Below are 15559 nucleotides of genomic sequence, written 5' to 3' on the forward strand. Positions count from 1 at the left end.
ATTGCTTTTACTCTCACTTTCACTGTCAGAATTGAGCAGGGGCTTCCTTTTGCTCGTGTGACTCCTGTGCAAGCTGTCAGTAGCAGACGCCATCGTTCGAAATCTGCCAAAAGGCACAAATCGTGAGTGACTACAAAAATGCGGTATTTGAATGTGGGCAAAGTGCTACCATCTGTGTAGTAGAAAACAAAGACCACAATAAACATGCTGCTCCAGCACTGACGAAATGGCCGGCATCCACGTTGTAGGAAACGAAAACTCAATCATTGCGATGACCTTCTAGGTGCTGAAAAAGTACTGACACCTATGTAGTAAAACAAAAAAGAGCGAAATGTGTATTTCTAATGCTGGCACTACAACCGCCTATGTAGTATAATAAAGACTTAGTGCATGGGTCGAGTTTGTCCAAATCACTTTAAAAAATGGGATTATTGCTGTTGACGAGTAGAACTCGTCCAGAGCAAAAGTAACCAGCATCGCATTGATGAGCTGTGCTTGTCCAGAACACTTGAGGAGTGAATGGCAAAGCTGCGGGAATTCGATGAACGACTCTGGGGCCACTGTAATTTCTCTCTCACCTTTGCTGCCTTTCGATCTGGTGCTCTCTCCTCCTTGCCACGTGCTCTCACCAACTCTATCCAGAGCCTTTTTCAGAATACTTTTCAGAATACATGGCTGGCCTTTACTTTGGCCACGCCAGCTTTTACTCTGGCCACGCCATACCCGGCTTGTGTCGCAATGTGTGAAGAATGAACAGGAAAAGCATGTGGAGACGAGTATGGGATGTTTTTTTTTATGTGATTGGCACCCTTAGGGTAATTTGTGCACTTTTCGGGGTCTGCCTTACTGTCTATTTATATATCTATCTATCTTTGTCTCTAGTTTTCCCGCCAACTTAGGTCAATGGGTAGGTAGTCCATGATGTGATAATGCAGGAATCGCTAACACACGGCCTGCAGAGCTCTCAAGTGTGGCCCCTGTAGGCCTGCTGAGAGCATGGCTCGGCACAGCTTGAAATCTGCCCTTGAAAAACGGGAAGAGTTTTTCCAGAAAACAACTCTTGACAAGCGATGACAGTGAGAGCAACTTTTGCTATTTCACAGGTCATAATTAAATCTTCCAAACTGTGTGCAGAGGGCATCTTCATAAACGAGTGCCTGCTAGAAGTAGCAGATGCTGTTTGCCAAAGCAGGAAGAGATCGTTTGAGACGATCAGTGTTTTTCAAAAATTGTTGCTCAATTAATTTAAAAACAGTGTTATAAGACAAAAATAAGATTATAGAATCAGTACTCTTAGCTGACACCACACTTCTATAAAATAGCAGGTAAAATAACCTTTTTTTTTTTTCAGGAGCCTTCTGATAATTTACTCTCAGTGCATCTTTTTGCCTTGGTGTAGCTTGGCAGGCTTGTGTGATTGATCTTGCCGCTAATTTCTTGCGTGTTCTTGTCTCACAATACAGACTGCCATTTGTGTGTTCAATATCGTTTTGTCTTTGCTTTGTCCATTCTTGCTGGCTACTGCTTGTGCAAAAAACCACGAGCAGGAGGTCATGAATTCGATTCGTGACTGCAGTGGCTGCATTTTGTATGGGAGTAAAGTACCAAGAGTCTCATGCACAGTCGACAGCAACAGTTTGTGGACCACACAAGCCCACGCCAAACTACCTGTCTGCACCACCTAGTGGTGCAACACCTGCAGCAGCGTTGGGCTGGAAATGAGTCCTATGAGTCCTCTTGTTTTTTGTCGGTGTGTCAATATCCTTGTACGACATGGTGCTGTTCTACTTTCTCAACCTCGTCCACAGCCCAGTGACACGCACTGATATCAGCCCAGCAGCATGCATCTTAAATTGGTTCCAATAATACTGCTGCAAAGACAGGAGCGTGTCACCATGGCTGCGGAAGAATGCATTGTATGAGAAAGAGAGAAACGGAAAAAACCTGGTGCCAAGCAAGAACTTTGACACACCACCAGGCAGCAGAAGGGACACAGTTAAAGCCTAGCTCAGTGGCAGCTGACGCACCGGAAGCATTCCGGAGAGATCATTTGGCACACGCCTGCGTGGTCTGTAAACTTTTGCATTCAACTGTACTCTAACTTTCGTAGCTGGTACACGTTTTTAATCAGATGACAGAAACTTATTGGTAGCCCCCGACTAGGTCTCTCATAGTGTGTGTGTCCTTCTGACGTTAGCACCCCACGATTTTGTTTTTTCCGAAAAAGCAGCTGATGAACTTGTTGAGCAGGGTATTCGCAGGGTATTCTTTCTTTTTTTCATTGGCCCTCCCCTTGTGTGACGAGGTGACAAATGAGAAAGAGCCCTAGAAATTCAAAGATTTCGGATATTCATGGAGCAGTGCTAGAGCTAAAACACGTCTTGCTGTCTTGCTAATTGTTGTGCTTTCCATTGCAGAACAAGTTGCTGCGGTCTTCCCAAGAGGCCTGCAGCATTGCATTGGAAGAATTGACGACTTGGCCAATGATGAAAAAATCTTTTTCATGCTTTTATTAGCTCATTATGGTTTGGTCTATGCTCTGTACACCCTTTGTGGCTACAGCTTGTGCAAAAGGCTCGAACGTAGTTGGGTAAACAAGAGAGTGTTGCATTTATTTGCTTTTCAATCTACTTTCTTAATTTTTTCAAGTCAGTTCTTTTGTGTGTAAACTGTTTGTGGCTTGCCATTTCTTTTTTCTGCACTGTGTAAATGTTTCTTACGTTGTTCCCATCTTGTTTTGTTAGATAAGGAGCTGCTTAAATCCCAAGAGACATGGTAATTTTCTGAATTCAGCGAATGTTAAAATATAGAGCCACAGCAAACTGCAATGAAATTCCTCTTCAGATGAATTGGTTATAAATGACTAGTACGTCCTATCATGGTGGAGCTGATTGAGGGTTGGTAATTGTCTAATTTCTTTTATTAATAGCCCCTTTTGTAGTGTCCGAGAAGATTACGCAGGCTTCTGGTGGCTAGATCCCAGAACACGGATTCCCATATCTTCCTCGTGCCGATTGCTACACTTGATCTCGAGGTGCTACCCAGACATTGCGTTGTTGTCTCTCGGCCTTCCGGGTTCTGCATCATATTTGACAAGTATAATGGCGTTCTGTTTTTTATTTTATTTTTTCCCTTGCCATTTATCAAAAGTATCTCTTTTTGCAATCTTTTTTACGAAGCATGTACTTATATTTCTAAAGAAAAATTTTGTGCGAAGGCTGCTTTGTGTCTACACTCTGTGAGACTAGGCTTTTTATGTAGTCCCAAATTTCGTTGCAGTTTGCCTTTAATGAGTGCCGTTTAATGGTGTGATGCGCTGCAATAGAATTGACAGCGCTAACTTATGTGCTATGCAAGACACATACTTAAATAAAACAAAGTGGGCATGAAAATATTGCTGCTTGGTGTCAAAGGGGGCACTAGGCAATGACATAACAGAGGCCTTTCATGAAAATATTGTTAATATTGGCAATGTCGTAGCTTTTGTAATGTCGCATGCAACCATTTGGGAGTCTGTTGAAGCAACAGTAAGAAGCTCTGGGATACCTTGTAAGCTTTTTGCATGGCATCACCCCCCTTCTAATGCTTCCAGTTTTGTTACTGTGTAAAATGTGTAGAACAGTGGCATCACACGCACGGCACATTTGGTTCTTGAACGTGCCGAGACTAGCTTGAAAATGTATTGTACAGGTTATATGCAAATTTTGCCTTTAGGTGTGGCTTCAGAGCAGCGCGACTTTCACTTTATAGTGTGCCTTTATCGCGTTGTGCCATATGCTGCCGTTATTTCCCCACCTAAAGCAAAATTAGCACATAGCCCACGCTCTGCTTTTAAAGGGGGGGAGGAGGTGACTTCGAGGCTAAGGATTCTGGGTGACAACCTTGCCTTATAATCAAATAAATATGGTAATGTTTGTTTTATCTCAAGCCATATGAACCTGTCAAATGCATGGTGCTAAACTTCAATTATCTGCAGAGAATTGAGTGGAAAAATGTGTTTTTTTTAGATTTTGTAAGGTTAACATTTTCATGTGGGCTGCTTGACACATTTTGTATGTTGATGTTTAACAGCACTAGAAAAACAAGCACATAAATAAAATGTGTGATGTACACAGACGCCACTGTGCTACTGATAATTTGTTGTGTTATTGGTTTACACAGATATCTGTCTAGCTCTTAATGGATAGTAAAATAATTAGAATAAGGTGAGGTTCTAAAATAAAATTTCAAGGTTTGGAATGGATCTGTTCTACTGAGCATAGTAGTGCGACATGTCAACAAACTAAATAAAGACGAACAGCTAGTCATTGCTCAGTAAAATTCCTGCACCAGCTCCCTGTAATTTTGCCGGTTGTAGCAGCATATGGTCAATCATAAGTAATTGTGCAATAATGTGAATAAATTAGATATCAGTAAACAAAATTTGCAATGCACTACATTCGTTAGCAAGCCAACTCGGCTCTTTGTTTGGCGGTTGACAACAAATTGGAAGTCGTATAGCTTGAGGTGTAGGTAAAATATCTGGAGAAGTGTTACTGGTTGTAAACTCCTGTCATCATCCAAACTCTTGTCACTTCCCTTTTTATCTACATAAAGCTGCATTGCTCCTGGTCTATCATCTACTGTTCAGCAAACAGCCAAATTGGTGTCAATGCACTGGGTGAACTAAAACAGATTTTTGTAAGAGACATTGTCGTGTGTTTAACAGATTGAACTTAAGAGGCATTCAGTCAGTCATTCAAGCATTGCAGTCAGTAATTTTTTGTTAGTGTTTATACAATGAAATAGCCAGAATAAGGGATCTCCCTAGCAGTAGTGAAAGAAGGCGCTAGTAGTTTATTGCATAGCAGTAAGAAGGGCAATGTTGCTGGCTGTGAGCTTGATATGGATTACAGAGAGAAGGTGGTAGTGTGATCTAGGGACCATGTGACATCTGAAGAGGGTACAGTGGTGATGCTTACACATGCAAGTTACAATGGCAAGTTGAATATTACCATTCAAGAGCCTTAATGATGGTGGAAAAGCACTTTGTATGCTTTTGCACATGAGGGCTTTGTGCCCCACAACTTGGGACAACTGCCACCACAGCTCAATTGATGTAGCATTGTATGCATTGACGCTTGAAGTTTATTGAAAGTGAGATGTAATATAAACACTGCTTGCTTTGGTTCAGTTCCAGGTCATTCTTATGAGGATGAAAATATTGTTCTGGGTATGCGTTAATAGGAAAAAAATACTTGCACACTTTGCTCTGAGTTTTTGAACAAAGCTTCATTTAGTGTGTGTATGGCTTTTGCTCCGTGTCGTCTGCTACAGCTGTCAAACAGAAGTACCTCAAGCATCCTTTGCTAGGGGCGCTTCACTGTATTGGTGCTCACTGCCTGTTGAGGATGTTTTGTTGACCAGTAAACATGGTTGAGAAGTGCACTTGAACATTGTCATATCTGATATTCATCATAACCATATATTTGTTGCATGCTGATATTAACAACACACATTTTTATGTTTACTTAAGTGTGCTTGATAATGTGTTATGTCCATGTTTGTTATACTAAGGTTAGGTTTTATTCGAAATGAAACATGCTTGCTAATTGCTAGTAGGACTGCAATTGGGACCAGCTGGTTATACATTGTGTTGGATGAATGGACTGTTTTCTTTAAGAGTGCGAACTGTGTGAACGCCACAAAGAGCTCAAACACTTTGTGGTTTGTGGTCTGTTCCAGTTTAACGTCGTTAATATGCAAAACAACATGTCTATCCATTCCTATGCATTGATATTGTTGTAATAAGGGTCAGTAGTACTTAGCTCTTTATTCATTGTCTGTAGTTTTTTTTTTTAACCTTTTATCACTCTTGGCACAACACATTGACAGAGTTCCTTTCCTCTCTCTCCCCACATGCCTCAACAAAGCCGACTGGCACAGCAACCACCTCGAAGCATGGGCTGCCACAGGCATGGCTGCAAGCCAACCTGTAGACAGTGGCAGGCCCTCGGAAGCTGACAGGACCGATGCCTTGATGTGCAGCCATTGTGGCTTCATGAGCTACAGCGAAGCTGGCCTTGTGGAGCATCAGCGAGTCCTCCACACAGGGCCTCTCCTTGACCCAGTGGCAGGTTACCGGTGCCAGTTTTGCCCATGCTCGTTCTCGCACCGTGACCGCCTGCTGTGCCACCTGGAGAAGCACACCGGCTTGGGTTTCCTGCGCTGCTTTGTGTGTGGAAAGAAATTCTCGAGTATGAACCATCTGGTGCGCCATGTCAAGACGACGCACAGCAGAGTCAAGCGCTTCCCCTGCCACCTGTGCCCGAGCAAGTTCTCGCGCAAAGACACCCTTGTTGCGCACATTCGGAAGCACCAGATCGACATTGCCAAGCATTGATATGGTGGACTAGAACCATGTTTCACGAAAATGCATCAGCTGAGCATGGTGAGCAGTGCAAATGACAAGACAAAATGGTGAGGTAAACAATGAGACGTGTGTTTTTTATTTCCTATCTTGTTGTCTGTGTTGTTTGCCATGCTAAACAATAGTGCACTGGCCCAGCTTCGAACTCTCATATTGCTAGCATTGTGTTTGAGGGTGTTGAAATGGCATAGTTCTCAATTGAATCAATTATGAATGTTGGAAAAAAGTCGGTTTCAGTATCACATTGAACATGGAATATGTCCTTGTGGGAAAGAAACAGATTACCTTACCAGAGCTGTCATGGTGACATCCACCAGAAAAACAAAAGTTTGTTTGTGTAAACTGAGATAATCAATCTGCCTGTTGTCTAACGATGAAACATCTGTGGTTAAGGACGTATTTTATGCCTCTGCCAAGTAGACACTTTCAAAGTCCTTTGAACCAAATGGCATTTTTGACATCTTTTTTCAAGGTGCTTATGCAGTGGTACAAATTTATGTGAGACAACACAGTAGCTGTATTCTAAAGGATCAGCCTGCTTTAAAAGTGTAAATCAGCATGCTTTAAAAGTGATAATCAGGCCAGATTATATGCATTGCAGTTGGCTTAGTTTTGCTATATAGAGTGTAGCTGCTGCATTGGACAACCTTTGTAGAATTGCTGAGGTGATGTGAAAGAGAGGCCAAACGATTCATTGCCATAAAACAGAATGCATACTGTAGCATGAGTACATTAACAAAAGCCTAGCTGAAAGCAACATTGCATCAAAGGAGTTTGTGTTCTGCCTTTCAAATTGAAAGGGTTTCTTGTTCCTAGTAAATGTGAAAGAAAAAGTGGGTTTTTCATATTTCATGCACACATTCTTTTTTCCAAGAAACTTGGGCCGAAAATTGTCTCCACATTGCAATCAAACACAAAATCAAAACAGCGTTCAAAGCATTCATGTGCTTTATCTCACAACACGGCTGTATTGCGGTGAAGCTGACTTCAGGAAACCAGGCACCATTGTGCAACACATATTAGACCTTTGCCCATTTTTATTGCTAAAAATTCAGGCGCATGCCAAATCTCAGCCTTGTTTAGGAGTTATGATGTTATTTCCACATTAGTTTTCTACTTCAGACACGTAGAAAGTGGGTGCATGTTTGATTTGGGGGCATGTTACGATCAGACACTGCCAAATGGGAAGTTTGGTTCGGCACAGTCGCACTGCTGTCTCGCTCCCTAGTGTGTTTGAATTTTTTCGACGTTTTGTCAAACAGATTTGTCGAAGACGTCGGACGACTCGCCAAGGTACTTTCCCTACCGGAGGCCGGGGGGGCCTTTGCCTCCCGTTGCTTCGATAGGAGCCTGCAGAAGAGCCCGATCTGGTAGCGGCGAGAGCTCCGTCATGACTACGCCTGACCTGACACCGGGCCAGAGGCCACCGACTGACCCTGAGAGCAACTGTGACTGTAAGCGATACAAGGCTACGGAAACAGACGACAAGTCTACGCTTATTGACGATTGTGACATAGCTGACATCACAGATCTGGACGATGAATGCTTCAGGCTTGTGCGTCACCGCAAGAAGAGGACCGTCGGAATCCCAGTGATTGTTACGCCTGCCACAGAAGGAGCCGACCTGAAAAAAGTAAATCCCATTGTTCTGTCTACGGAAATTGAAAAAATTCTTGGCGCACCGCCAGTTAGGAGCCGATTTACTGCTCAAGGAGCCCTGCTTCTAGATGTACAGACAGAAGAGCATGTGAATTCCCTTCTCAGCTGCAAGTCAATCTCAGGGACTGCAATCTCAGCACGAGTGCCCAATTCGTACCTGCAAAACACGTGCATTATTAGAGGAGTACCGAAGTGGTACACTGACGAGGAACTGTTGCTATACCTAAAACCACAAGAGTTTACCATGCAAGGAGAGTCACGCGACGCGTCCAAATTTCCGAAACCGATTGGGAGTCCTGGCGAACCAGCTCCGTGGTTCTTACATTCGCTCCAAATACAGACCTTCCAGAGAAGATCAACTTGGGCTTCACAAGACACGAGACCATTGACTACGTTGAGACACCACCTCGGTGCTTCAAGTGTCAGCGCTATGGACATGTGGCCAAGTACTGCCGTGGTGAGCAGCGGTGTAAGAGATGCGGAGGACCGCATGATTTCAAAACATGCACGTGGAGAGAGAACTTTCTATGTGCAAACTGTAGTGGTGGTCATCCAGCTAGTTATAGCAAGTGTCCTACGCGGGCAGTGGCAATAAAGCATAAGAAAACGTTTTATCTTGGGGCCAACAGGAAACCATGAGAAAAATACGACGAAGAAAAAGACAGAAAATCCCAGAGAGTCAGACGAAATTAAATGGAGCTCAAAGAGTGAAACTGATTTTCCAAGCCTGAAGCCTTCTCCAGGAATGCAGGACACAGTGCTGCCATTGCGCAGCGGACCAGCTAAAACAGTCAAATCAATGAACAGAGGCCCCGTAGACGAGAAGACTGCTGAACAGCCGGAACAGCGAAGTAATGTGTCTGTACTGCAGCGACCCCAATCGCGTTACGATGAAAACACACCGCAGGAGGACTGTCAGCAGGTGCTTTGTGCTCTCTTCAGGGCCTTGCGATCACACATAGAGAAGATGCTGGTGAGCTCGATGAAGGAAATGCTCGAAGTAGTCCTGGCTCTCGAGTCAGTGATTCTCAGCTCTGCCTCTTTTTAAAGCACCTAGCAATGTGGATGCGGTCAGGACACAATGTTCACCATCTCGTCCACAGGTGCCACTAATTATGCAATGGAACTGTGCGGGTCTTGCGTGCCATTTACCTGAACTGTCGCTTTTCTTACGCAACATGCCTGTGCCAATATTGGCCCTGTCCGAGGCTGGTCTTCCAAGTTCCAGATCAATTGCTGGTTATGTCGCACATGGGAACCAAAGTATTCCGACATTTCCGAACGGAAGCGCCATGCTATATGTGAGACGTGAAATACCACATTACGTTCTACCAGTTCAAGACAAGTGTGGCTGGGAAACCGAAGCCTCAGCGTGGCCTCCGTGTATGTGAGCTCTCGCCTGAAGGTCTCGATGGGAGAAATTATAAGAGACTTCTGCAGCCGCTGCCCAGCTCCTAGGATTATATGTGGTGACTTCAACGCGCACCATACCCTCTGGGGCGACAAGGCGACTGATGCACGTGGAAAGCAAATTGTTAGTGCTTTAAACACTGAAGGACTCTGCGTGGCAGATGATAAACAGCCAACGTTTTTTCGACCACCGGCCTCTTACAGTATCATTGACTTGACGTTACATTCAACGGACATCCTCGCATCGTCAACGACTAGTAAAGATAGAATGGGCAGTGATCATTTTCCTGTCTTCGTTAACATTGCTGGATATAGAACCAATGGCCGAAGATCCTGTCCTGTGACGCATTGGGATGCGTACAGGGACGGCCTAAGCGAATCATCTGGAGACCTGTTCGCGGACATGCAAGAGATTGGCTACCACTGAGCTGAAGCTACCCGACCACTTCCCTGCTCCGGATCTAAAGCTAAAAAATCTATGCGCTGCCCGTAGAAGAGCGGAACGGAGGCTGATGAGGACGAAGGGCGACCCACCAATGAAGACTATATATAACAGGATTAACCCAGTAATTCGACGTTATACAAGGAAACTAAGAAGAGATCAATGGGCATCATTTTGTGCAAGCCTATCGGTCTTCAGGCCAGTTCCACGGATATGGTGGATCGTTAATAACCTTGCTGGAAACTTTCGACCGTACAAGCCATGTACTTGACACATTGCATTGAAGTTAGGCAAGACACTTGCTTGTCTTGCGAATGCCTTCGCTGAAATGTACTCTTCCGGGAGGTCAGCCGGCAAAACCAATCCACCGCCGCCGCTATCGTCGTCTCTAATGGATGCTTCTTTCACACTCAGAGAGCTGGAACTAGCTATGAACAGCCTCCGACATCACTGTGCGGTGGGACCTGACCTTATCAGTAATCACATGCTGACTAACCTATTGGTTGAGAGACGGTGTGATTTGCTGACTTTTTTTAACCAAGTCTGGGCCAGTGGGGCTATACCACATTTATGGAAGGTAGCATGGGTGGCACCGGTTCTGAAGCCTGGAAAGAATCCTGCAGCTCTGGACTCATACAGACCGGTATCACTGACCTCGTGTGCAGCAAAGCTAATAGAGAAGATGGCATGCACAAGACTCACTTGGTATGTCGAGCCGGATCGAAAACTACCATGGTGCATGACTGGGTTTCGGCAGCGTCTAAGCGCTCAAGACAATGTGCTGGACCTGCTAAGCCACATAGAACATTACAGTGCGGATGGCCTGTCGACACTTGTTGTTTTCATGTATGTTTCTAAGGCTTACGACTACGTGTCTCATAGAGCCATCATCAGCCAGTTGCAAGTTATAGGCGTCACGAGTCATCTCTTGCACTTCATACATACGTTCCTCAATGATCGTCGCATCAGAGTTCGTCTTGGCGACACTTTGAGGGATGAAATACGTATATTTCGCGGTGTGCCACAGGGGAGTGTTTTATCTCCCTTACTATTTAACATTGCCATGAGTAGCCTCCCAAGAGTACTAAACCATCGAACACCAATGAAGATATCTATATATGCTGATGATATCTGCATATGGGTCTCCGGCTACCAGCATCACCGCCTCGCACGAATAGCCCAGGGAGCCGTAAAAGCCATTCTGAGCCACTTGGCAACAATTGGATTATCACTATCAGCAGAGAAATCATCATTCGTGCTATTTCCTGGAGTGAAAAGAAAATCTACACGCTTGACGCTGAATTTGGATGGATACCAGATTCGACAAGTCACCAACGTCCGATTTCTGGGCGCTACCTTAGACCACAGGCTACTCTGGCGCCGCGGTGTTGACCACGTTGTGGCGTTATCGTCACACAGGCTACATGTGCTCAAGCGAGTCGCTGGCATACGCTGGGGCAACCACCCGACGTCGATGCTACGGCTACATACAGCGTTGGTTACCAGTCGAATCCTGTATCAGCTACCTCTGATGTCACCCTCAGACAGCCAGTACGAGCGCTTAGAAGCCATCCACAGAAAAGGTATCCGACTTTGCCTTGGAGCCCCCCAGACAGCATCAAACAAGAAAGTGCTCTACGAAGCTGAATCACCCCCTCTACGACTTCAGGATTCCCAGGCTCTGATGATCCACCTCCGACGATTGAGTGAGTCTACGCCCGGTAGAGCCCTCTTACGACGTATAGGTAACAGGCCGCGCTCACATTTTTATGCAGCATTGAACACGCTTCGCGTATTAGGATTGCGCTGCTCGAGACAGAGGGAAAAGATAGAACCACCCTGGACATTCGAGGACATCACATGCAACTTAAGTGTACCACGATTGCAATCAAAGAGCTGCATTCCATCTGCAGAAGCCAAGTCATTAGTCCTGGAACACCTGAACACAATTTACCCGAATCACCTACAAGTATACACAGATGGCTCTGTCAAGGCAGACGAAGACCGCTGTGCAGCTGCATTCTATATTCCCTCTCTAAGATATACGTGGTCTGGCCGTCTGTACTGCATAGCCTCGTCGACAGTTGTGGAAGGCGTAGCAATAGCTTCTGCTCTGCGCAAATTAAAATCTTTGCCTCCGCAGAATGTGGTTGTCCTTACGGACTCAAAGGCCGCATTACAACAAATATACCGTGGTTTGCCATCCCTCAAGTTCCCACGCAAATCACTAGCCATCGTGAAAGAACTCAACAACAAAGGCTTCACAGTAAAGTTTGTGGATTCCTTCCCACATTGGTATCTCAGGAAACGAAAAAGCTGATGCACTTGCATATGCAGCGCTCTATCATCCTCCAAAAATCAAGGCTCCAAAGAGTAATCAAGTGCAAAAATCTGACATTCGAAATCACTTTGCGTCGCTTTGGGTTCCACCGCATATGCCCTGCGTAACCAAGAGATTGCACCGAGAGGAAGCCACACTTCTATATTGAATAAGGACAGGATCTGCTAATACACCGGCCTGGTTATTTAAAACGGGACGAATCAATTCTCCGAACTGTACGGCATGCAACGAGACAGGAGACATTGAGCACTTTTTGTGGTCCTGCCAGCAATTCCAAGATGAAAGAGACACTCTCCTGAAAAATCTGCAAAACAAGGACCTTCCGCATGCGCGCCTGCAACACCTTATATTTCCCGAGGGATCAGTTATAGCCCGCAAAGAAACTTCACGTCTCCTGATCGAATTCTTAAGAGAGACTGGGTTGATGGACATATGGTGAAACCCATCAGCGGTATTGTGCGAGACGCTCGGGCGGAGCAATTGCCGGCCTTGTTCGCCAGGCTAAACCCGCCTGTTGCTACAATTCACCACCACCACCACCACCACTGCCAAATGGATCAATGGTGTGTGTTGCCATTTTTCCTGCACCTTGTTTAACTTGACACATTTCGTCGGCCTCATCAGGCTTGATTTAATGGAAATAAACTGCATTATTGAAGCAATCTTGACAAAGCTGTAGGGCTGGTAATTGTCTAATTTTCTGAAGCCTCGGGACCTATCCCAAAATTTTACTTAGCTCTGTGGCGAGAATTGCTAGCGAGAATTGTGCCAGCTATATTGGAGTTGTACTGTACCTCTGCAACCATGTTAGCACCACCATTACGAAGGCTGAAGCTCATTCTTACGAGAATCGGGGACAATGCTTTCTAAATGTTGCTGGCCAAAATGTCCCACCTCCATTCATGCCCTTATTTTGTTTAGTCAGAGTTTCGACAAGATGTGTTGACAATGCGTGATCGCACATCAAGCACTTACGTCACTTGATTCTGCTGCCCTGCTTGCCAACAGCCTTGGCCATCCACAGGCGCTACTCGCCAAGATCAAGGATTTTTTCTGTGACGAGGTCGCCTGCCAGCTTTCTTTACTACCTCTTGCACAGAAGCACGGGCAGTCTTTAGCTCCGAATCTTGAGCATGTCATTTAAACTCAGGTTGCTGAGGCCCGGCCACCTGTTTTCCAACAACCTGCTATCACCCCATCGCTTATTAAATGCGTAAGCATTCCTATGCTTACCCAACAAGAAAAACATCTGTCCCTCCATCTGTCTGTCCCATAAGATGGTCATCTTTAGGATAGAGCCCGCAGCAGCGAGCGACTTAACCTTTGTGCTGCCTGTAGCTTCAGTGCTCACGAAGCTCTCGGCACATGCCGCAACCCCCCCCCCCCCCCCCCCCTCCTCCCCGTTGCATATCACTTTCAAGATATAGGTCCGTGCGTCCCTCTTTAAGGCGAAGTGGCTAAAACGGGAGCTATCAGCACTCTCTCTCCGCATCACAGATGGGTTTCAAGATATGGCCCATGCGGCCATGCCATTATGCAGCTGCCACCGGGGCACATTTGATCACAGTTCACAATGGCTCGACATGGATGGATAAGGCGCTGAAGAGCAATAGTGGCTTATAATGATGGGAACGTCATCAGCACATTGGGCACCACTGCCTGCAGTACTTTGCTTGCACCATCAATGCACCTTGCACCGCCGTCCACACCAGTTCACGTTGCTGCAGTGCTGTCGTTTGTATTGGCCCGATCAGGTTTCATAACACTGATAATGACACCAGGCTGCGTGGAGGTAAGCAAGTGGCACAATGCTTAAGCATACTTAGACAACTACCTGATGAGGTTCTGCGTGAATTTTCTTTTTATTCTGCTGTCACTGCTGGGACAGTGCCAGAGTCTCTTCCCTATGCTGGACTTCTGCTGCTGCTCCATTCCTCGCCACATACCCTCGTGTATGGCCTCTCTTCCCGTCACTAGACCTCCAACCCTGTTTTGCTGTCACCTGGACGTGTGGCAAATGCAGACAGCAGACCGATTTGATTCGCCTGTGATATTGCTGAATATATTGCCCACCACTGTCACCGATGCCCTCCGTGTGCCTTTGATACTGTCAGCACTCTTGTTTCCTCGGTGGCACATGCTATGTTTTGGTCTATTCCTGTTGATGACCCAACCTTTGACACTCGCCGCTCGCTGCCTTTGTGACGGTGCTCTCTGTCAGCCATGTGTCACCGGCCTCCTGCAGAAGAGAGAAACTGGTTGTCATAGTTCCAGAAGCAAGAAATGCATGCGATTCAAGATGTCCAGGCATCTTCCCTTACAATGTTATCGATGTCAATGTTGAAGGAACTGCCGGACTAGTACCTGTTGACATAATGACCACTGTTTCTGCAATGTGTGAGAAGCTATGCTGCAAGGTAAAAGTAGTTGGCTATTTCACTCTCGGGACCAGTGTTCGGCACAGTCAGCCCAAAGTACATTGTGATCCAAGATGTGCTCTGTGCGACAGTACAGCGGAGCTGTTAAGAGCGAGTACCGCAGTAGGTTTCGTGTGGCAGTGAATGCCGGCTTGCACCAGTGTGGTCAATATAAAATGTAAATGCAAGGCAACGTGTGTCGAAACCACGAATGTGCTTTGAAATGTAATAATAAATTAATCCTAAATAAAGATTATCTCATTCGAATAAACGACAACTTATATGCATGAGATTTTTAACCATTAATTTATTGTTTTGGCATTTCACGTTGGATTATACCAGCTGCTTGTTGGCGGTCAACTAGGAGTTTGTCAGGCTCTGATGGTGAAAACTGACTCCTGGATGTTGCAATGCAGCGTGCGTGTGGGCCATAATTAAGATCGTGCTTTAAAATGTAATTATTTAATATTGATTAAATAAAAGTTGCCTTGCGTGTACCTCACTGGAACCAACTCCTTTGTGCAATTTCTTTAGCCAGTAATCCATAATCATTGCTTCTCACGTTGCATTTTACCATCTCTATGTTGGTGGTGAAATATGAGCTTGTATGACTGTGGCTGGGAAAACTGAAGGCATTTTCCAGCAATTCCGTCTATGAGGTAGGCATCCATGTGAGGTAGGTGGCCAGGTAGTTTGTGTTCACCTACACTGTGGAGTAACAACCCACACCATGTCCTGTCTTTATCATAACTTGACTTTCATCTGCAAAAGACCTCAGTACGAGTGTTACATACGTTGTTGTTATACATACCGTATTTACTTGCATAATGATCGCGCCCCTGAATTTCGTCATTGAAATTCCTTTTTTTTTTTTTCCCCGT

The 15559-nt window shown here is 45.3% G+C and overlaps 1 protein-coding gene across 15 annotated transcripts in view; it reads left to right on the forward strand.

The window, feature by feature from the left end:
• The window catches only part of LOC135897691 (zinc finger protein 660-like), an 86504-nt gene that overhangs the window by 32668 nt on the left and 38277 nt on the right, over nucleotides 1-15559 (forward strand). For 5 of the 15 annotated variants that reach the window (XR_011515335.1, XM_070541053.1, XM_070541054.1 and 2 more), the window contains 2 exons: nucleotides 2418-3096; nucleotides 5913-6464. The exons of 2 other annotated variants lie outside the window; for them this stretch is intronic. Coding sequence is in view for 2 of the 13 variants with exons in the window: in XM_065426420.2 (XP_065282492.1) it covers nucleotides 5913-6382 (470 nt within the window). In the remaining 11 variants the exon portion in view is untranslated. Of the gene's footprint in view, nucleotides 1-2417; nucleotides 3097-5912; nucleotides 6465-7671; nucleotides 15177-15559 lie in introns of those variants that run through there. 8 more of the 15 variants (XR_011515336.1, XR_010563115.2, XR_010563116.2 and 5 more) reach the window with 5 other exon arrangements.

This window comes from Dermacentor albipictus, chromosome 6, assembly GCF_038994185.2.
Source record: "Dermacentor albipictus isolate Rhodes 1998 colony chromosome 6, USDA_Dalb.pri_finalv2, whole genome shotgun sequence".
In the NCBI taxonomy this organism is placed as follows: Eukaryota; Metazoa; Arthropoda; class Arachnida; order Ixodida; family Ixodidae; genus Dermacentor; species Dermacentor albipictus.